This window comes from Xyrauchen texanus, chromosome 6 (assembly GCF_025860055.1).
Source record: "Xyrauchen texanus isolate HMW12.3.18 chromosome 6, RBS_HiC_50CHRs, whole genome shotgun sequence".
Classification (NCBI taxonomy): Eukaryota; Metazoa; Chordata; class Actinopteri; order Cypriniformes; family Catostomidae; genus Xyrauchen; species Xyrauchen texanus.
Genome location: NC_068281.1, coordinates 45,234,543 through 45,258,256, shown reverse-complemented (window position 1 = coordinate 45,258,256; position 23,714 = coordinate 45,234,543). Strand labels below are relative to the sequence as shown.

At 39.1% G+C, this 23,714-nt stretch overlaps 1 protein-coding gene across 1 annotated transcript in view; it reads left to right on the top strand.

The window, feature by feature from the left end:
- LOC127645739 (zinc finger protein 721-like) overlaps positions 1 to 23,714 on the top strand; it is a 402,751-nt gene that overhangs the window by 221,111 nt on the left and 157,926 nt on the right. The window contains exons 4-5 of the mRNA XM_052129400.1: positions 14,957 to 15,046; positions 16,863 to 17,033. Coding sequence (XP_051985360.1) covers positions 14,957 to 15,046; positions 16,863 to 17,033 — 261 coding nt within the window. The remainder of the gene's footprint in view (positions 1 to 14,956; positions 15,047 to 16,862; positions 17,034 to 23,714) is intronic.

The window sequence follows — 23,714 nt, the reverse complement described above, 5'->3', positions numbered from 1 at the left end:
CAAATTTCAGATGAGGAAATATGGAAAGTACAAGATGAAGATCCTGACATCCAGTCACTTTATATGACCATTATAGATACAGGACAACCACTGACAAATCTACCATCACGTTTACTATCTTGGAGGATAAGGGCTACAGAGTGATGCAACTAACACATAAAACCTGATATCAGATCTACATTCCTGCCTCTCTTCACTCACAACTCTTTCAGAACTTCAATGAAGACCCATTAGCTGGTCATCAAAGGCGATTCAAAACTTACAAGAGACTACAGAATCATATATTTTGGCAGGTGATGAATCCAGATGTTGTGGAATATGTTTGTTTTGTGAATATGTTTCGATTTGCATTAAATTCAGCTGTCCATGAATCCAGTGGTGTGACTCCAGCTGAGTTTAATTTAAACAGCTTTATGGGTTGTTACAACCCAGGGAATATTCTGCAGATACTCCAGCCAATGTTAAGGTTGATAAATTGGTCAATAAAAATCTCAACAAAGCTTAAATGCTGTCAAAAATGATTTATGATGAGCACAGAAGGGAGAGTAAGTATGAAGAGCAGGACAGAGTTTGGCTGTTAACTTACTCTTACTCAAAGGCAGAGAGAAAATTTTCTGCCAAACTTGCTCCAAAATGGCATGATCCATACAGAATTGTATGACAGAAAGGCTCTCTTAATTATGAAATTGTGTTGGAAGATACTGGAAAAGATGTGAAGTTGTGCATGTGTCTCGGATGAAACCGTGTTATCCCTAAGCTGCTGAACTGAAGAAATTACATAATGCTGAAACCAAAATGAAAGAGGAAAAGGATAAACAGAAGATAATGGACATTTGCCAAAGCCAGCGAAGAGGAGGAAGTCCAGGAATTTAGTGAAGCTGGAATAAAAACAGAGCTTAATAAAGTGGAAATATAAAGATTACTGAATATCTTTGCAGAAGAAAGTGAGGAGGAGACTTTTCTAAGATTCCATGATGCTTAACTTGACAAACTAGTTATTGTTAATTATCAAATGATGCAACTTTATGTCTAAATATATCTACCTTCTCCTATAGGCCGCTTGTTCCAGGGGGGAACAATCTCTTCTCAATCACTCCCCTTTAAATTATTGCTGGCACCCCTGGAATGTGTGACATAATTTCCATAGTGGAAGAAAATATTAACTTCAGCTCAATGAGACACTCCAGCACTACAGCTCAGTCCGGTCAAACATGCAGAATATGTTCCATTATGTGCGCCACAAGCCTCTTCTTGTTTTAAATGATGCATTGTTCATGGAGCAGAGATGCTAATGAATATTAAACAGGGTATTTAAGGAACCATTTGAAAATTCAAAAAATAAATTAGTATTTGACATGGTATGTTTCCTTTGAGCAGTTAATAACTTGCTGACATACAGAAATGTGTGTGGCTATGGCCACTCTACTTTAATATTAGACCACCACACAATGAGTTCACCTATTATCTATGTAAGTGTTTTATTAATGTATACATAGAGCAGCATAGAGTGCCTTGGAACGGTCGCAGAAACTGTCACATATAATCTATACTTTTATCTAAAGGCCTTTGCACACCAAAGGTGAATCTTCGTCAAAATTTCTCACTGTGATTAACATTTTGAATGGAAACAATGGATTCCTATTGAGCTATTGTCACCTGGAGCGAACATTAGCGCTGAATTGCATGGTGATAAAGCCATGCTTTTTATGGTGTGTGTGTGTACTTTTTTGTACGCCAGGTGATGAAATGTACTGATCGATAAAATATGAGCTTTGGAACACATGTCAGGAACTTCCCAAAACCAGTGCAACAGGTGGCACTAAAGCACAAAAAGCTGTTGTGACCACCGACATTAAACACTGAGGAAACTTAATAAATTAATAAATAAAAGTTTATGACTCTAACCACAGTTCCCTTAAAGTAGAGATTGAAAACTTTGCCACTGTAACTGATGGTAGGGTTTATCTCTGCAGGCATAAGCAATATCTGAAGTTCTTTAAAATCTTGGCAATTTTAATTGGCAGATAGTGCTTTGTGCTCCGCTTTCCTCATGCACATCAGTGGGCATATATCCTCAGAATATTAGTGAAGAATATTAGTACAGAGTGATACTCGGCCCTTGTAAGGAATATTTAGTAGTGCGGCCAGCTTGCATAGCATTTTATTCCCTCCTTATAGGGAACCGTGGTTACAGTCGTAACCATATTATTCTCTTTCAAGTCAGTCATTTTAATGTTGTGTCACTTTTGCTGATGCTAGGGGAATGAATACCATCACGATGCGATAATGATTCACACACGCAACAACACCTACTAGCCAAAAGGGTAGTATAGGACACCAACAGAGTCTCCACTATGTATCATCAGAAGGGATGAGCAAAAGAATAATAGACAGCTATACTGTACATGTCGATGGCTCAAACAGGTGCACAGCATCACAGGATGATTTAAATAAATGATGTCAGAATATGCATATTAGGCACTAACCAATTGGGTAGTGAAAATTTAAATTAATTGACTGCTGGCTGTGGCTTATGGGATGGTCATGTGTATATATAAGCTGGTAGTGAATCAGAATACATAGTTTAGCTCTCCTTCACAGTAAGCACATGGGAAGAGAGCTAAACTCTCTCTACAGGGTGGTTTCTCCTGAAGTCCACTATCATCTCCACTATTTTAAGAGTGTTCATCTCAAGGTTGTTGTGATCTCATTGGACAGCCAGCTGTTCAACCTCCCTTCTCTATGCAGACTCATCACCATCATGGATGAGGCTGATGACTGTGGTGTCATCTGCAAACTTCATGAGCATGACAGATGTGTCCTTTGCAGTGCAGTCATTCATGTACAAGGAGAAGAGCAGTGGAGAGAGAAAGCATCCCTGTGGAGCACCATTGCGAATTGTGAGGGACCAGAGTGATGGTGGAGCATTTGAAGCAGCAGGGAACTTCACACTGCTCCAGTGATCTATTGAAGATATGTGTGAAGATGGGGGCCAGTTGGTCAGTGCAGACTTTCAGACAGGCAGGTGAAACACTGTTTGGGCCTGAAGATTTCCTAGTCTTTAGTTTCCGAAAGACCCGGCACACATCCTCCTCACAGACCACAAGTGCAGGTTAAGTAGCGGGGGGTCCAAGAGGTGTTGGTCATACCTGTCAAGTTTTGGATTTGAAAATAAGGGAGATTTTCCGGCACCCACCGCGAGCAGTCCCACCACCCCAACCAAGCTCCAGTATCCCTTACATTTTAAGACAGGTGTTATAGCCTAAATGAAAACACAAAAGGGTATATATGAAGAGCATTTATTTAAAGGCTTATTTGCATATTTTCTGTTCATTTAACATTGCTTGTCTTTACATTTTATTTTCATTCCACATATTCTTTCCATTTCATATTGCTTTTCTTTTACAGTTTTTCTTTTCATTTCACATAACTTTCGGATTTCTTGTGCTGACATACATCATTCCTTCCCCCGAGTGAGATGCTAAAGTCGCAGTTACAAAACGCGTGACTGTCCCCCACTCTGCTCCTCTTCATAAAAGTAAATTCGCTGTCCCATTGATCGCGGTATTCACATGAGGGTTTTGGTTTTTTGGCAGGAGTGCCTTCCGTCTCTGTTTTTTGGGGGTTTTTCCCCACGTTGTCACTCATCATCTGACCTCACACACTAACCTTGCGACAACTGCCACCTACAGTACCTGTAGCAGGCTACTGCAGGTGGCAGTTATCGCGAGGCTAGTGACAGAGCTCAGATTGGGAATGTTTTTTTTTACTCCGCCCGGGCCCGGGTATTATTTTTTAATAAAGCAGGTTAAAAGATGGGAGATTTATGGGAAAATACTAATACGGGAGGATGGCGGGAAAGAAGGGTAAAATACGGGACTTTCCCGGCCAAAACAGGATACTTGACAGGTATGGTGTTGGTGTGTGTGTGAAGTGAACATCAGAGCGGTGTGACACTGGGCTTTTCAGACCTGCAGTAAAACACATTCAGGTTATCAGCCATTTGTTGATACTCTACAGAGCGAGGGGGTGGTGTCTTGTCCTTGGTGATGATTTTTTAGGCCTTTCCACACAGATGCAGGATTGTTGGCTAAAAACAGTTTTTTAAACTTTTCAGAGTAGTTTCTTTTAGCCACTCTGATTTCCTTAGTGTGTTTCTGCATCATTTACAGTGGTGTAGCAGTATTACGGGCGAGGCAGAATATCTCCCAGAAAATGATAAGAAATTCCGGGTGTTGTTGCTTTGTGTCTGTGATATGATCAGCTTGCTGTTCATATCAACAACAAAAATGTACTAAAGGATATAATGTAATGTTCATTATAAATAAATAATGATAATAATAATAAAGTATTAAAGCAATATCACACATCTGTGATTTTCTTTTGTGCCGCACAAAAATATTTCCATTGTTGTTTCTGATTGTGCTGTGAGGACTTTGTATTAAATCACTTCAAGGATAAAAATCACGCAGTGTTATATTGAAAAATGTAAAAAAAAATCATTTGATTAAAGTTTTAATTTATTTTATTAGACACCATTTTAAAATGTAATTAAACTTTCGAATACAGAATTCAGGAAAAAACAGCCATTTAATAACCACAATATACAACATGACCTCTTGTGTGTCGTTAAATATTACACCTGTTGGGCACAAAAAGGGTTCTGTTTTCATGACCGCGCTATGCACAATGACTGTGCACTAAGTTTTATCCAATTTTCGTTAGAGAGCTAATCCAACCTCAGTTTTTGTGCCAGCACAATTGGGGGTGGGCGGGAGTGCTTGCGTTATCTTTAGGTGTATGTGTGCAAACTGTGGGTGTATAGTATGTTAATGGCATTTGAGAACCACGTCTATTCTCAGTTCCTGTATTTGCAGTTTGGAGATTCTACTAGCATGTGGTATCAAAGAGCTACTGACCACTTTTAATATTAGTCATGATCAAGTAAGACTTTTTAATTGGCCACTTCAATGCTTTTCAACTTCACAAACTCATCAGCTTAACAGTCACGTAGTCACTTAAAAACATTAGCTTCACAAACACAATAGGTTAAACACAACAGCTTCTCGAGCACCGTGGGCTTCCTTGTGCCAGACTCTCCCTCTCTCTTATATGCGTATGCCACTCTCCCCATACTCACTGGAATTAGAGACAGGTGTTAGACATAATATAGCTCAGATGCAAGTGCCCTTACCGGATGGATGCTTGACCACGCCCCCGCTGTCACAGTCCGGTTCACAAATGCATCACTCATTTAAGTCGGTTCTTTACAATGATTGAGACATTTTAGACTCATGATACTATAAAACCAAGTGGAAACAGAAAAGTGTCTTGGCTGACCTCTTGTGATCGGATCACCAAAATTGCATCTTAAAACCAGGTAGGAACAGGCCTATTGTAAAGGCATCAATGTGCTCCGCCTTAGGTGTGAAAACCCCTTTAAAGCAAACTGTTCAGCAATAGACATACAATCAGAACCTGCCTCAGTGCTTACCTCATTAAATATTCATGTACTTCGTGCCATCACAGAAAACATGAACTGGGGAACTTAAAATGTCGAAGAGTTATTTTAAAGGCCTTAATTGGAGTGATGAAGACAATATTACTTTTACATATATTTTTGTAGTTTGTTTCAGTAGCAGAAATTAAAACAGAAATTAACCTTTAATAATGTAAATATGGTAATATTTTCAAAACACTTTGAATTTCCTATTGCTTTAAATGATAAAAAATTAATAATAACAATAATTTTGAATTAATCAGTAATACACTATAAAGCCAGCAGTATGTGGACGACTCCTTCTAATGAATGGGTTTGGTTATTCAAGTAGTTTCCAGTAGAGTACAAAACTTAATGCGACTCCAGACAATTACATTGCGTAAGTTTACATGGGTAGTCACTGTGTAACAAATTATAATTTTTTTGATTCCTGGGTAGTAAGTGTTATTTCCTTATTGAGGCTTATGCCTCAAAATTAGAGAAAATGGCTATTATTCCCCGCAAACTTTGCTTTTGTGACCAGGACAGTGATATTTTGAAATTTACCTATTTCCAATGAGAAAACGTCCAGATTTTCATGCACATAAAGTTAGAAAAAACAACATATGAATCCAAATGAACATGTATTTATATTGAAGTTATACAAAAAAGACAACAAATGATTTAGAAGTGAGTAGTTTTTCGAGATTTACAATTAAACTGTAAATCACTTTCACAAATCAGCCCCCAAATGTAGTCTCCCATCATGTTATCATAGCGGCATTCAAAGTCCAGTATATCCTGATGGAAGCACTCGCCTTGCTCCTCCGAGTATGCTCCCATGATCTCCTTGAATTTATCAAGATGAGCATCAATGATATGGAGGGATTTCAGAGGTGGAGCTGAGGAGAGAAACCCATACTACCCCAACTAAAAAGACCTCAACAACGTGATGAGAGATCTTGGTTTCACCAAGTCCAATGGTGAGCTTTTGACGTCTAGGCTCAAGCAGTGGAACTTGTTGGATGAAATTGTGCAAGTCGCAGATCAGAGGAAGTGTCACCAACCTTTGTCCAGCTTCTTCCCCTGTCAAGATGGGCTCTGCTCCAGCCACAATGTGGCCAGTCTGTTTGAGGCAATCGGAATCACCTGTAACCAGAATGAGTGGTGCCTCTTCATTCAGCGCCGGCGGTATGGGGGGGCATTAGGGGGCAATGCCCCCCAAATGTCTTTTATGTCCCCCCCAAATTGAATTATGATATAATTTACAAAAAAATATCAGTTTAATTTAATTCACATTTCAGTGAGAAATAATAAAAATATATGTCTACAAACGGCTCATTATCTGAAAATATAATAAAGCCAACATAAAACCAGTGTGGCGCTGTGAGGAACCCCCCTGCCGCCCCCCCAATCACACACGTTATATCGTTAATACATGAATGAAATGATTTTCAGTTGGCGCGCTGCATTCAAAACTCTCCAAAAATGGACATTAGGAAATGGTTCAAAACCACAGTTTCTCCTTCAAGTTCCACGCCGATTAATGATTCTGCTGACCCCATACAGCAATACAACGACAGCCCGGCTAACATTTGTGACTCCGTGGCCGGCGTGGCCGCTAACATCGTAGCTTCCCAAGCTAGCACCTGTAGCAGCTCCACTACATTTGGACCAGACCCTCCTACACCTCAAGGTCCACCTGATGATCTCAGTGACGAAAAGCCCAACCAGGTGAAACTGGACAAGTATCCAAGCCGCCTTTATAATGGGAAAAAACGCTCATTTGTGAGTACATGGTACCATGGGAGAGACTGGCTGGAATACTCTGTGAACACAGACAGCGCTTTCTGTTTTCCTTGTAGGAAATTTCGGTCAGCGACAGCATATACCAATGTTGATTCAGTTTTTACCACAAAGGGATATTGCAACTGGAAGCATGCAAACGAATCCAACAAAGGCTTCCATAAACATGCCACTTCCAAAGAGCACCTGACATGCTTTGCCGCTTGGAGGGAACGAGGGAAACGCACAGAGACGGACACAGAGATTTCCAAATTGATTAACACAGAGCAGCTTTCAAGGAACCGACACTACGTGTCTGCCCTTATTGACATTTTGGAGTTTCTGGCAACAAATCAACTACCTTTGAGAGGTAAGCTAGATGCCTTTGATAGTATGTCAGAGGGGGGGAGTGGACTGTTCCTTTCTCTATTTGAATACACCCTCCGAAAAGACCAGCAGCTGGTTAAAGTCATGAAAACAATACCTCGCAACGCAACATACACAAGTCACGAAATACAAAACAATCTACTTGAGGCAATGAGCAGTGTCATAACGGATGCTATTGTACGTGACATAGGCTCGCAGTGGTTCACGATCAAAGTTGACGGGACTCGTGACATCACTGGGTGTGAGAACATTTCAATAGTCATTCGGTTCATATCAGAGGACAGTTGTAAGGTGACAGAACGTCTGCTTACCATGGCCACTGCAGAAGCTGGGGACGCAGGGACACTCACTGACACCATATTACAAGAACTTCAAAAAGCGGGGCTCAGCAGTGCAAAGATATTGAGTCAGTGCTATGACGGTGCATCCCTCATGTCTGGGAAACACGGAGGAGTCCAAAAACTGCTACAGGATAGACTTGGCAGAGAAATCCCTTACATCCACTGCTTTAACCACCAGCTGCACCTTGTGGTCATTCATGCTCTGTCGGCTGAAGAAGCAATTGGTGACTTCTTTAATGTGTGTGGCATGCTTTATAATTTCCTGAGAAAGCCCACCGTTTCCACTCACTATAAAGGTGATACCCTGAAGCGCCTCCTTGACCAACGCTGGACAGGCCATCTAGCAACGGTCTCTGTGATCCTTAAAAACTTGGAGGATATCATTGCGGTACTGTCAAAGACAATCAGCTCTCGGGCCTTTGGATCAGAAGTGAGAGTGCTGGCAACTGGCCTTTTACACCAGATAAAGGAGCACAGCTTTGTGTTCATTGGACATAGTGTGCACAAGATATTACTGATTCTGGACTCGCCTAACAAACAGCTACAGGCGAAGGAAATGGACCTACTGAATGCAGTGAAACTTGTGCACAGTGCGATAAACTGTGTTCGTGATCTGAGATGCGACGATGCATTTACCGAGCTCTGGAGTACTGCTACCAACAACAACAAGCCCATACAACCCAGCAAAAGGAGACGTGTTATGAACAGGAACCTGGAGGAGTACGTTCTTGAGGAGAGTGTGGGACAAAACGACACAAATAACGACAAGTCAGAGCTGAAGAGACTTTTTTTCAGTGCGATTGATGCCGTACTTGGAGAAATGGATGTGCGTTTCAGCGAGCACAATGGAAAGCTGATAAGCGCATTGGAAGCTCTTGACCCAGAAAATAAAAGTTTTTTGGATGTGAAAAAACTCAAATGGATTTAGTAGGAGTGGAGATAGTGGAGTCGGAGTTCTGCGTCGCACATCGATTTCTCCAGTCCCAAATGGAAGGCGACTCAGAGGAGAAATGGACAGTTCAGAGACTGTTGTCCAAACATTACAAAACGCTTAAGGCGATGCCCACTGTGTTGACGGCACTCCAACTGGCTTTGGTATTTGGTGCTTCTACCGCGACCTGCGAAAATTCGTTCTCCACGCTCAAAAATTTATTTTCAGAACACAGAAAATCCAGACTAGTTCAACTTGCATTCGAGAAGGACTTGACAAAAAAGTGTTGTGGTGCATGGAAGGACGCTGTTCTCAGGAAGTTCCAATCAGCTCACAAGCGGCGTCTTCAGCTTTTCTAACTGTAAGTTAAATTTAAAGTTTCATGCTGACCGGTTGTTAGTGTATTTATCTAACTGGCATTATGTACTGTCAAAGTTCACTATATTGTGTTGTCACGTTATGTTGTTGTGATGAGACTAATAGTTTAGTAGGCCTATTTAGTTCAGTTTTTTTTGCACTGTCCGTTGTCCTGAAATGTCACTCCCGCCGTGGAGAACTACTGTCCTGTCAGTGTGTATGACACTATGTGTAAAAAAGTCCCCATACCTAGTTTCCCTGCTATCTTTGCCTTTGGGCCAGCAGGGACACTGGCCACAGCAGACCGAGTTCTCTGTGGGGAGGAACAACGTGAAGTTGGAGACACTGGTGGACCCCCGTAAGGTGCTGATGCCACCACTGCACATCAAATTGGGCCTTATGAACAATTTGTCAGAGGTCTAGATATGGATTTGGCAGAAGATACTGGAGTGCAATGATTTCCCCAAGAAGCTCACTAGTAAGGAGAAAGCGGCTTGGAACAGCTTTGTTGCAGTGGTTCAGGGCTTCCTGGGCAATCACAAAGCCGAAAACTATCTTTAGCTGGTTGAGACTCTGGTGAAGAACTATGGCACAATGGGCTGTAGGATGTCCCTCAAAGACCATATCATTGATGATAATCTTGATAAATTCAAGGAGATCATGGGAGTGTACTCGGAGGAGCAAGGTGAGCGCTTCCATCATGATATACTGGACTTTGAACGCCGCTACCAAGGACAGTATAACGAGAACATGACAGGAGACTACATTTGGGGGCTGATTCTCAAAAAACAACTCACTTCTAAACCTTTTGTAGTAATTTTTGTATTTTAATTAGTATGAAAAGACACAAATTTGCCTGTTTTCTCATTGGAATTCCAAAAATCAATGTCCTGGTCACAAAAGCAAAATTTGTGGGGAATAATAGACATTTTCTATACTTTTGAGGCATAAGCAATTATGAAATAACACTTACTACCCAGGAACAAAAATTGTGTTACATAAAAACTACCGCAGGTTTTTGCATTGTCGAGCTGCAGTCTTCATTTCTCTGTCCAGGTATACATGACACCATCAGAGGCGTTTCCAGCATTGAAGGACATCCGGGGCTTAGCCCAGACCATTTTATTTTCACACTAGCAACCACTTCTCTGTAGTCCAAAGCTGGTGAGAAGGTATTCTTTGAGTTTTGCTCTTGCTGGGCCTGTTTCTACAGTTCCTAAATCTTCCACTCTAGTATTATCCTCGACTAACTCATCCTCTCTCCTCCCTGAATCATCTGTGATGCAAATGAACAGATACAGCACATAACGCATTGCAAATCATCTTCAAACAACTAATTCATCAAGTGCTACATATTTCAAATTGTAGACCAATACCATTGAAGAAAATGTATTGGGAAGAGCAGATCAGTGGGATTGCCCTAAGATCTATCATGATTCTTGAATTTTCATGTACATTACCATAAAGATAAATAATTTATATTTTTTTACATAAATAGTCAAAATGATGTATAAGATCCTAAGTTAAAGCAATACATGAATGACTTTAATCTAAGTTCATTGACACACTATGGCATCGAACTGTATATAATTCTCATTATCTCTATGACAATAATTCATCTGTCAAAATCCTTTCATTAGGATCATTAGGAGCATTGGGATAAACAATGTTTCACTTTTAACTTTAAAGTAAAGTGACTGATTAATTGTTACCAGTTTCCATGCCTGATTCTGGCACAGCTGCTGCTGCTGCTCCTCAGTCTGTTGCTCATCTTTGCTACTCTCTACAAAACCATTTACTACAAACTAATATCACAAAACAAGTCACACATACATTTTATGCTACTGCTTATTGGTTATCCTTAGCGAAAACAACACCTGTTAAACAAGAAAACTACACTCCGAACGGGACTCGAATAGTGGTCTCTAGCGTGAGAGGCAAGTGCACTAACAAGGAGCTACCAAGTTGCATCAATTTCTGTGAGGAGGTTAGAGGCTACAACATATATTGGCAGTCGGTAGTGGACCTTTTGATGTTTTGTCCGGTTTCATATTTGTCAGTCAACTTTTCAAAATACATTCGGGGCTACACTCAAAACATTCGGGGCTGAATCCCCGGCAAAATCGGCTGCCGCTGCCTCTGGACACCATGCATAATCAAATAGCCAGGTGAAGGTAGGACGTCAGAAGAGGAAGTGACATAGATGTTTTCTGGTTCATTAGAGCGTCTAATAAGTCAGCTACACTACAGGCACAGCAACATGAAAATCTTTACAGCCACATACATTTCTTACATTCTTAACATGATGATTTTGGTGCAGATCAGATGTACATTATCTGTTGTGTTTATGGTAATGTCCGGATCACAGAAGACGACACTATTTGCTCCTGGATTGTTCTTACTAATCTAACTCTCCTCAGTCTAACATTTAGACCGAGGAGAAATGTCATGAATAAATATATGAATAAAGAAATGATATGGTTTGTCAATATCTTCCAAGCAATCATTTTACCTATACCCAATCACCTATTTTATAGGTTTGTTGTCTGTGTACTTGAACAGTTCGGCATCAGTCACTGCAGCTTTTAATTGCTTCAGGCTGCATATTCAATAAAAGTCATTTATCCACATGAAATCAGTAAAAAAAGCTGTGATAAGAACTCGATTATGACTTAAATATATATGCAGTAGATAATGTGTAATTTGTAATGTGTACAGTCCATGTAAGATCATGAGAACATTTTGTATTTTTGTTTTATTAAAGAAAGACATTTATTGCTACCAATGGCAGATTTAGGCATGGGCGACACGGGCAGCCGCCCAGGGCGTCATCTTGCCAGGATGCCAACACTGTTTTTCATGCATCATCAGCCCATATCAATGTATGTGGTTACAGATAAATTATACATATATAGAACATTGAAATCGCTCACAGAAACTTTTAACTTCTCCATCTTTCCTGCATTCGATTTTGTGAGTAATGAAAGCTCATTATACTGCTCTGCATTTGAGTCGTGCCATTTCTTCTACCACTCCTGACAGTCCCCAATGGAATTTGCAATCCTGAAATTGTTTTACTTTTTAAAAGAGCAATTTACCGGAGACCAGTGCTTTCATCCCACGACAGAAAGCTTAAGCATAAAGTATATTTTGATTTTGATGCAAATGCTCAGTGTCTGCGTACAGTACAAAGCAATCCCGTCAAAGTATAGTCCATTTGATGTGTACGCATACACAGGCAGTTGGCGCATGTGAACTATGATAGTACGAGACACCAGACTATTTCTCTGCAGGTGTTTAGACCCATAAATATGTCTTTATATTCTTTCAGACTCTAGTTATCAATTGCAGGTATCTCCTGACCTCCTCACACGCACGCTCTTGATGTGCAAATCCACTGTTGTTGTCTCCTGTTATTTACCGGCAATTACATCTTCTAGTTCTTCTTCGTGACAACAACAGTGTTGCCACGTTTTGGACACACACAAATTGGTGAAAATAATTCCAGACACAAGCATATTCTGCACATTCAAAGACACACATTTACAAAAATCGAGATTTGTGTGTTCAGTGCTTGCACTCTCTGCTGATGACAAGATTTTCATCACGCATCCTGTCCCGAAGTATATTTTGGGCTTTAGAGGTGAAAAATCTTCATAATAATATACTGGATTATTTGAATAAACAAGGTATTATTCAACAAGGTTTTTCTTTTTCTAAAGCATTGTCAGTGCATTGGTAATATCTTGTGTTGTGTATTTCTCATCATATTTTTGTCAACAATGTTTGAATTAAAATGGTGTAATTATCCTCATGATGAATTATTAACTGAATCAAACAACTAATTTTGTCAGTAATATCACTGATGAGATTAATAGCCCATTCTGGATGTGTATTCACTGGAAACATAACTCAAAAAACTTTTTTTAAATCATCTGACAATTGAAAAGCTTGGTGCAAAGGTAGGATTGAACTATTTAATTATTGTCCAGCTGTGCAGTGATATTTAGTTGTGTTGAATATTGGTGTTTAGCGATATTAAAGAATCAATCTTGAACATTTTTAGCCATTGATGTGCACATGTTACTGACGTATAACGTAGGCTCTATTGTTCAATAACAGACAGAAATGTTAAACCAATACAAAACATTTTGTATTTATGTTATTTTGGGTATGTTGTGATATTTTACATTAAGGGATTCATTTTACATTTTTGTTACTTTTAAAGTTTGATGCACAATAAACATCCGAAACCAGGAAATTGCTGCCTCTGGAGAATGTATGTAGGAAGGGACCAAGGCACATCCATTTCCAATGTTCGAGTCACATCCTCTCTACTGTGTTACTTCATCTGATCGATTTCTGAAGGCAGCATAGATGCTTCGCTGCCTATGAAATCCCACAACCCTGTACATGTGGATCAACAGCGGTTGAGTTGAAGAAAAAAATGCCGGCCAAAGTGACAATGACACTGCTCACTGATGGTGATTTGCCCTTAAAAAACGCAGTGGTAAAAAAAAAATGTTTTGGACCTTTTGAGTTCAGATCACCATTCACTTGCATTGTGAGATATTCTTATAAAAAAATAATTTGTGTTCAGCAGAAGAAAGAAAGTTATATAAATCTGGGATGGCATGAAGGTGAGTAAATTGTAAGAGCATTTTTGTTTTTGTGTCAACTATCCCTTTAAGCGTTTTCCGGTTCAGAATGTCACCTACGAGTTGCTGTTGTATGACGTCACGCAAACATGGCGGCGCTCTGGGAGATTTGCAGGAGATACTGAGTTCTGATCAGTATTCCCTTTTAAAGAAATTGTTGCACAAATGAGCAAAATAAATGCTTCAATGTTTCCATATTGGATTAGGTTTAACACACGTTTACAGATACGCAAAAAAATGCAAACCATCTTCTCTATTGATACCCATAAACCTGCAGAAACTTCTGGCGTTGTTGTTTTGTTTGTTTCTACATTATTCGAGTATCGGACAATATATTGAAAACCGGATCAAGTAGAAATATCCAGCATCCGACATTGAATAATACTAGCGAACTACATACACGGGCATTAGAGAATAAACAGTTAAGGAAATAAATCTGTAAGTTTGAATTCATGTTTATAAATGTCACCAATATTCTCATCATCCTAAACGAAGACTTGTTTCAACACGAACAGGAATAACACCAGGTGTTTCAACTGAGATCTGCGGGATAAAATATTGTAAAATGATGTTTATTAAAGAAGAGAGTGAGGACATGAGTGATCCAGAATCATGCAGTTCAAATGTCATGAAAAATGAAGATACTGAGGAACAAAGAGGTTTGTGTCCATTCTTCATTATTTATTATTGTCTGTTCATAAAGATTAAAGAAACAAAACTTCAAGCAGTTCAACACATTTGATGGCTGTCATTCATTATCAATTAATATTTAATCAGATAAAAACATCAAATAATACACATTTGGTTTCTGTAGTTATTTATTGATTCACAGGAGCTGTTAAATAATTTAATCAAAGTAAAAACGCAAAGAATAAACTTTAAAAATAAAACAATTTTTTTTTGCTGTTTAGATCACATTAAAATAGATACTCTGCTGTAACATTTGGGGTCAATTTTAGTGCAATAATTTTAAGATTTGTCCTTTGAAATGAAAGACCATGTTGTGTTTTCATTTTAGATCTGATGGAGGTGAACGAGGAAAATCAAGAACTAAATGAAGTTGAAGAGAAACACCATCCGGATCAGACACTTCATGATTTCATAACAGGTGAAGAATCATTTATTGTGTCACCGCTTGCGGGTGAAGTCTCCATTCTTCATACGGTAAATCCGCTCACATCTTTATTATGTTTGGGACATGCCTCGCGAGTACTGAATAAGCGTGTCCTGCTCACTTTCACTCCATGAAACACATAATAGATTTTGTAGACTCTTTTCGCTCACAAAATTAACTTTTGTGAGACAAGCTCTTCTTCTGAGGTAAATTCACAGCATTTCTTCTTCCAAATAAGTAACTGTACCCTCTTGTTGGTTTCATATGGATTACACAATCAAAGAATATTTGTTTTTGATTTAAATGGTTCATTTAAAAGTAGACAAGCTTTCTATAGACATATTTCTCATGTCTGCGAGGCAAGTATACGCTGAGTTTCGGTTCATTTTCGTGACACGCTCCAGACAGAAGTTCACAGAGATGGAGATGGCAGAAAGCGCATCCTGTATGATTTCTTTATTTTACAAAACCTCAATGTTTTGCTGTTATTGTGAGTGTACACAAATAAAAGTAAACCATTTATAGTTTTGAATGCTGTCTTACTCTTATCAGTTTGACCAAAATTGGAGTATTTCTTTCTGCTATTATAAGGGAAAAAGTCAGGTGATCACACTGGTGCCTCCAGTGACCACAGAGGATTGACTATGTTATCAATATAAAAAAACAACTCAAACAGGAGCAATTCAATTATTGAATTTTGGGGGCATTTCCGACCCGGCACGAAGCTATTTTGAGCCAACACCTGATTAGCTTGCTTGCTGTTTAGCTTTATGGAAGGCTATTGCCTAAGTTCTGCTGGCTCTATGGAGATTTTTTTTTATAGTGGTTTAATTTCCCAACAGCGTTTACATCCCATGTGTTCAACAGTCCTGCTATATACACAATGGTGGCCAAAAGTTTGTAATAAGTTCCATTTCCAGCAGCCATAACTCCAACACCTTATCCTTGAGGTATAATGCAAAATTGGTCATTTGGTACTAGAAAGAGATGTGGAAGTACAACTAAAAAAGAGGATAAGTACATCAGAGATCTAGTTTGAGAAATAGACTCCTCACACGTCCTCAGCTGACAGCTTCATTGAATTGTACCCACTCAACACCAGTTTCATGTACAACAGTAAAGAGAAGACTCGGGGGTGCAGGCCTTATGGGAAGAATTGCAAAGAAAAAGCCACTTTTGAAACAGAAAAAGAAAAGGTTAAAGTGGGCAAAGAAACACAGACATTGGACAACAGATAATTGGAAAAGAGTGTTATGGATCTTAACCCCATTGAGCTTTTGTGGGATCAGCGAGACTGTACGGTGTGTGAGAAGTGCCCGGCAAGACAGCCACATCTATGGCAAGTGCTACAGGAAGTGTGGGGTGAAATGTCACCTGAGTATCTGGACAAACTGACAGTTAGAATGCCAAGGATATGCAAAGCTGTTATTGTTGCACATGGAGGATTTGTTTTTATTATACTTTTTTTCTTTCTTCAAATTTTAATAGCAATTCTTCTTAAAAAGTTATTAATATCCTGACTGATACATTGTGATCAGTTGAATGCCACTTTGGTGAATAAAAGTTCCAATTTCTTTCCATAAGAGCAAAATCTGTACATTATTCCAAACTTTGGCCGCCAGTGTATAAGTGTGGTTAATATGTGTTTGCAAAATTTCAGGCCTGTTATTATGCAATTTGAGATGAGTAAAGAGCACTTCTGCACCGGATCTGACTGGTGTCTTTATATTAAAGAGTAACTGAATGCATTACATAAAAAGATGAATCATGATTAACTGTTTTAGTTTAAGTTGTACAGTCTCGTTTAAAGGTTTTACGAAGCAACACCAAATACCCTTTGGAACCTGCTTAAGTGCTTCAGAAAAGTTTTTTATTAAATGGAGAAAAGAGTTTATTAAAGAGGAGTTGAAAGAAGAGAGTGAAGACATCAGTATTTCAGAACCATTCAGACTGAAGAATGAAGATACTGAGGAACAAAGAGGTTGGTGTTCATTCTTGACTTTTCTTTAATGAATGCTGAGAAAGTTAACAAACCTTCAGGCAGTTCACCAGATTTGGTCGGTTTTGTTATAAAATCATACAAGCTTTAAAACTGTTAAACTACAGAAACATAGACAAAATAACTTAAAGCAGGGAGACTTAACTGAACTCTAGTGACCCATTAGCAGCTTCTTCTTACACTGAAGAACTGAAAAACTGTTGACCTGCTTGGATCTGATCTGAATATTTTTCCTCAACAAATATGACACAATGCAAATACTGAATGTTATCCATGGTAGCTGTGTAACCAAACATTTCTGTAGGATTCTATTCCTCTTTACAGAGCTATTTTAGTTTAGTAATATTCTTCTTGGGAGACCATTTATGATGGTAAATAGTGCTTACGCATGATCTGCATCCAAAGAGGACCATGCAAGAGCACTATTCACCATCATAAATGGTCTCCCAAAGACCTGGAAACTACCGGTGGACAGACCAAGAACAACGTGGACAAGAGTTATCGAATATGCCCCACTTAATTTCAGTCTCCACTGCCTGGAAGCAAGCTCAGGACAGAGAGAGTTTGCATTGACAGTAGAAAAGGCAACGCTCCATTAGCGGGCATGCTGATGATGATGAATATTTTTCAGATATCTGGTGTGAATCACTCTCTCAAGGGATTTCCACTTGAATCCCATCAGCGTTGCCGAATAAATCAAGCTCAATGGAGTCCAATGCCAGCTTTAACATTTACTCGCACCAGCTTTAGCTTTTAAGCATTGTAATGATGGGCTAAAATTTCAAACAATTTCAGCATTGACCCTGTTGCAGATAACCTTTCCAGTCATCAGCCAATGAATACTGGACAATTCAGATTAGGGAAGTACATTTTCAGACATTTCATAATTGATCATCGTGGAAATTAACAATCAATTAATCTATTAATCGTTAACATTAATATCAGAAAACACATGTGGGTGACTCCAAATAATATATGCGTTTTGCATACTGTCATTTAAATAAAATTTAAATTGATACACTTAAGAAATGCAAGTATTGGCATTTTCCTCTGAAAAGTATTCTTATTTCAGTGGATTTATAAATTTAGGCTATGTTTAGTTCAAATTTGGGAATTGTTTAATTACTGTTAATAAAATACTGTTAATAGTAACTTTTATCTTAATATACTTAAGGTATATAATTTGTATACATGTTTGAGTTCAATAAAAATTCAAGTTTTGGATCTTTGGACATTTTTTTTTATTATTAGAAATTAATTCAAATCATAACAAACTGCGTTAACACTGGTGATCGTGTGATGTCAGTTGAATGTACGTTTGTGATTTCCCAGTGATCGCTGACGTAATTGTAGGTTGGGATGAAACAAGGAGATCAACAGTGCTTGTTTTCATGTTGTACTTGAACACACTATCATGGTATGTGCAGAAAAGATTAATGTTAATTTATAGATAAACATTGTTTACATTAAGCTGCTTCCTCTCTGATATGTGCTACATCTCTTCTGTGATTTGGATAAGTGACATGCAGAGCGCAAGCACCCTCTAGCGGCGGGTGACTGTATAGACGGCCTTATCAACGTCTGATTACTTCGCATTTGTCCTGAAACATATTAATCATTGATTGATAAGCTAAATCGATCAAATTATTAATGACAATTAATCGATTTTCAATGAATCATTAACATGCCTAATTCAGGAGGTTACGTGGCACCATGCGAGGGTCAGACGTGTGAACGGCGAGCTCTGCACACTTTGCTGGTTTTAATACTTTTATGTCATAAACCGGTGATATTCGATACACTCTGATTCATAACTGTAATAGGAAGACAATATGTCAAAGAATTGAAAATCCTCGATCTCCGGAGACATTAAAAGACACTTACATGCTCAAGCTGAAGGCTCTCCTGAGGCCTTAAGCTCAGGACTCAATTTGGATGGTGCGGTGGAAAAGATTCTGTCGAGCATGACGCAATGCTGACTGGGGTCGTAGCTTTGAGGATCTTGTTGTAATACGCTGATCGATCACTGCCATGGAGATGGAAATTTACTGAGGTGGTTACAAGAGTCTGAGATGTTGCGAAATGAATCGATTATCTGGAGTCATCGGAGAAGGAATTAGCTGCTTATCCGCTAGCGATCAAGGTGGACTTGGAACGCATTTTGGGTAAAGTTGGAAGACTTTGAGAATCATAACTGGCGAAACAACGTTTGAATTGTTTGAATTCCTGAGCGAGCAGAGAGTCCGAATATGGTGGATTTTCTGGACAAGCTCTTTCCGAGGCCATAAGCTGGAAATCGAGCAAGCTCACAGTGTTCCAGCTTGGAGTTCCGCTGAGGGAGACAGGCCCAGTTCAATTCTGGCCTAATTTCTGAGATCCGATAAAGATCTTGTGTTATGCGGAGGTGAGGAAAGCTTTATTGAAAGAACCACAGCATTTTCTTGTTCCCAGACTTTGCGAATTTGACATGAGAGAAACGTGATTGATTCAAGTAATGCAAGAAACTCTTACATCAACGGAAGGTTGGTTTTGCACTGATGTTCCTGGCCACATTGAGAATAGATACTAAGGATGGCCTCAAAATATTTACATGCCCACAGCAAGCATTGTTCTTCATAAAGTCAATGGAAGTAGTAAGTCATTGTGTGGCGCTCGCTTTGCAACCGAGTGGACCTGACTCACTGAACATTCACTGTTTGAGGAAAGTGTTTTATTTTTTTTTTGTGCTGGTTCCAATTAGTGGCTGGAGTTTGATTTGTGCAGTATTTTTTTGCAGGACATTGAAAGGATTAAGTAAAAAATCCATAGCACGAGAATTTGTGGAGGGAATATTAAAAATGCTACGGCAGAGCTAAAGCAGAAAATGTCATCTGATGGCATCAGGGAACTGACCCGACTGAAATACAGATTGTGACAAAGGGAGGTATGTAACTTTCAGTTCAAAGAACCAAACAATGGGTTTTGTGTTCAAGATGATTTTATTCACCGTTTTGTCTCACACATGTCTCGAGTGAAAGGTGCACAATTCATTGCGACTCATGTTTGTCGGTCTTAGCCTTTTGTGCCTGTAAATGAGAAAAGGTGAATGTAAATTATATAAATAATGAGCTGTTTGTTAATGGTGAATCTTTGTCTTACCTTCTTCCTGGAACTTCCTAATAGGAGGGGCTCGCCAACAGGAAGCCTGATTTATACCTTCCCAAAGGAGGAGGAGTTCAAGTATTGAAAATGTTGAATGTTATTACATTGAATGCATGTTTTTTAAGATTCTCGTTGGTTTTCATGATGAAAATAGAGCTTGATAACAAAGATGCTAATATTCATGTTTGAATGTTGATGTTAAATATGATCTTATAAATAAGATATGTAGATTGTATTTGAGACAGCCTTGCCATTGGTATGTTTGAATTTGAGGGGAGGAGCCTCAACTATAAAGAGTCTAATTGTTTGGACAAAAAGGTAGAAGAGAACGAAGGGTGACCCTTGGGCCAGTAGCCAACGTGTTTGATGTTTCTCATGTAAATATAATTTTGTTATGTTTTTTTTTTTTTTAATTCCCTGTATTGGATTTTTGGTGGATGGAACCCTGTTACACTGTTTGGAGCATGCCCTGACAAGAATTCAGAGCAAGACAGTCATACTTTGATTTGGGGGACAAAGCAGGGAAGCTTTTGGCTAGATATATAAAGCAGAAAAAAAAAGCAGAAAGAGTTTTTTCTACCATTCCCTCAGTGAAATCTGCTAGTGGTGAAATTTTAAAAAATGTTTTTGATTGCAGGTGGGTGTCTCTTTAAGATCAAGCCTATACAATCTAGAGGGGGTCCAATAAAATCGATGTATACATCTTGAATTGCATAAGGTGCACCCTTGCATCTTTAGATGCGGACTAGAATCTTAGCCCACTCTCCCTCCTCCAATATCAAGTTTAAACCTTTCTCCCATGACCTCTTGAGATAAGTTGAAGCTCCATCCCCCAGACTCTGAATTAGCAGGGAGTAATACACTGATGCCTCATGACCTTTTCAAAAGCAATAATCACCACTCCCAGAGTATCTGCTGCTTTAGTGGGGTTTAGGCTACTCCCAAAAGTAGTACAGTACTGTAAAAATTTTCTCAACACTCCACTCTCATATAGGTCACTGAGTGTAGTAACCTCCCTCACAATCCACTCTGGCCAGCAAAAAGGGGACTTATCAATACATAATTTGGGGTTAAGCCATAAACTCAAGGGGGCAACATTTAATTAATGTCCGAATTAAACACACTTCTCTCTCTCTCTCTCTCTCTCTCTCTCTCTCTCTCTCTCTCTCTCTGCCTCTCTCTCTTCTGGTGGTGTGGCCGCTTATATGCCGCTCTCCCCATGCTCACGGGAATTAGAGACAGGTGATTGACATAATATAGCTCAGGTGTAAGTGCCCTTACTGCTTTCTCTGTCTCTGGACGGATGCTTGACCATGCTCCCACAGCCACATATCTGTATTTCAATTGGGTCAATTCTCTGAGGCCATCAGACGGCGCTTCAGCTCTGCATCTGCATTTCTAATATTCCCTTCCAACTCCACGAGTTCTCGTGCTATGGATTTTTTGATGAATGAGGCTTACTGTATGATCCGGTCACTAAGAACCACCTTAAGTGCCTCACAAGCCATGCACACAGAGGATACTGAGGACCAGTTGGTCTATATATAAACATTGATTTCAGTCTTTAACATTTGTTAAAATTCAGGATTTGGCAAAGAGATACATTGTGGCAACTATATGATTTCTTTTTCTCTGTATGTGGCAATACCTCTAAACTCACCAGGGGGTGATCTGAGACTAAGATGTTTCCAATTGAGCAGGCAAAGAAAGAAGAAATGAGGGACTTAGAAATAAAAATATATATATTCTAGAATAAATCTTTTGGACTGATTAAAAAAAAAATTATAGTCCTTACCAGATGGGTTCAAAAGTCTCCAAATGTCTGTAAGACCAAGATATTTAAACATCCTTTGAAAATGTTGCTCTAGGAGGCTACACACTTTTGCTTCACTATGATCAAGGACTGAGTACATCAATAGATTAAAGTCTCCTCCCAGTATTATATCATGAGGGGTACTAGCGACGCACAACATCCCTACCAAGATCCATAAAAAGCCCTGATCATCAGCATTAGGTGCATAAATATTAGCCAAAATTAACCTTTAAACCCCGAATTTCTACTTAAACAATAATGACTCTTCCTAATTTATCTTTAATCTGTTTGAAACATTTGAATTGTCGATGTTTATTTATCAATGTAATGACTCCCCTGCTTTTACTTGAGCCAGCACTAAAGAAAACATGTCAACTACATATCTTTACGAAATATTCAGCTTCCTGCAGGGAAAAATGCATTTCCTGAAGAAAAAATATATATCATATTTCTTACATTTAAGAAAAGAGATAACCTTCCTTCCTTTTATGGGGTGCCCCAACCCATTCATATTCAACGTGGATAGAGACAATCCACTCTTTTGACATTTCACATTTTGACATATTAAAAAAATTGATTGTGTTTCAAAAATTAAAATATAAAGACCACATTCCCATTAGTGCAACAAACAACCCCCAAAATTCCCCCGGAAAAAAAAAAAAACATGTGCATTAACCCTGCGTGCAACAGCACCAATCAGCGTCCAGCATTCTAATCTCAAACAGTTCATGTACCCCTACGAGATTCCCCACGACAACTTTGCCATCTGATTGCTCAAGTCTGGTGCTTCTATACATAATATAAATTTTGTGAGACAGAATTACACAGCAAAAAATTGTCTATAAAACAAACTCCAGCCAATAAACACAAAAAACATGTAGATTCATCCTAGCGGAACCAGCAAAAGAGAAAAATGGGCATATGCACCAAAAACATTCAGATGTGTCCACAAGCTGTCTCGAAGAAATTATATTACACAAAACAAACTCCAGCCACTAGGTGGAACCAGCACAAAAAGAAACAATAAAGGCGCCCAGCCAGTGAGTCAGGCTCACAAAGCAGCAACATGAAAATCATCAAACAGCTTACTCCAATGTTTTTATGAAAGACAGAGCTTGCTGTGGGCATGTAAATTCTCTACATCCACCCTTATTATCTATTCTCAGTTTGGCCGGAAACATCAGTGCAAAAGCGAACTTCCATTGATGTAATCGAATCTTGCATTCCCTGAATCAATCACGTTTCTCTCTTGTCAAATTCTCAAAGTCTGGGAACAAGAACATGCTATGGTTTTTTCCAAGAAAGCTTTTCTTTACTCCTCGCCTCACGTAACACAAGATATTTATCGGATGATCTCAGAAATTTGGCCAGAATTAATCGGGGCCTGTCTCCAACTCGGAATCCTGTGAGCTCGCTCGATTTCTAGCTTATGGCCTGTAATATCGAACAGACTCGGGAAGAGTTTATCTAGGAATTACACCATTTCTCAGCCTCCTTCATTCTCAGGAATTCCAACAATTCGGATGTTTCACCGATTACGATTCTCCAAATCCTCCAGTTTTGCCCAAATGCGCTGCAAATCCACATTGTTTGCTAGCGCGTTAGCAGCTAATTCCCTCTCCAATGACTCCAGATTATCGATCCGTTTCTCAGCATCCCCTATTCTTGTAACCAACCCAGCAAATTTTGTCTCCATGGCCGTAATCAAT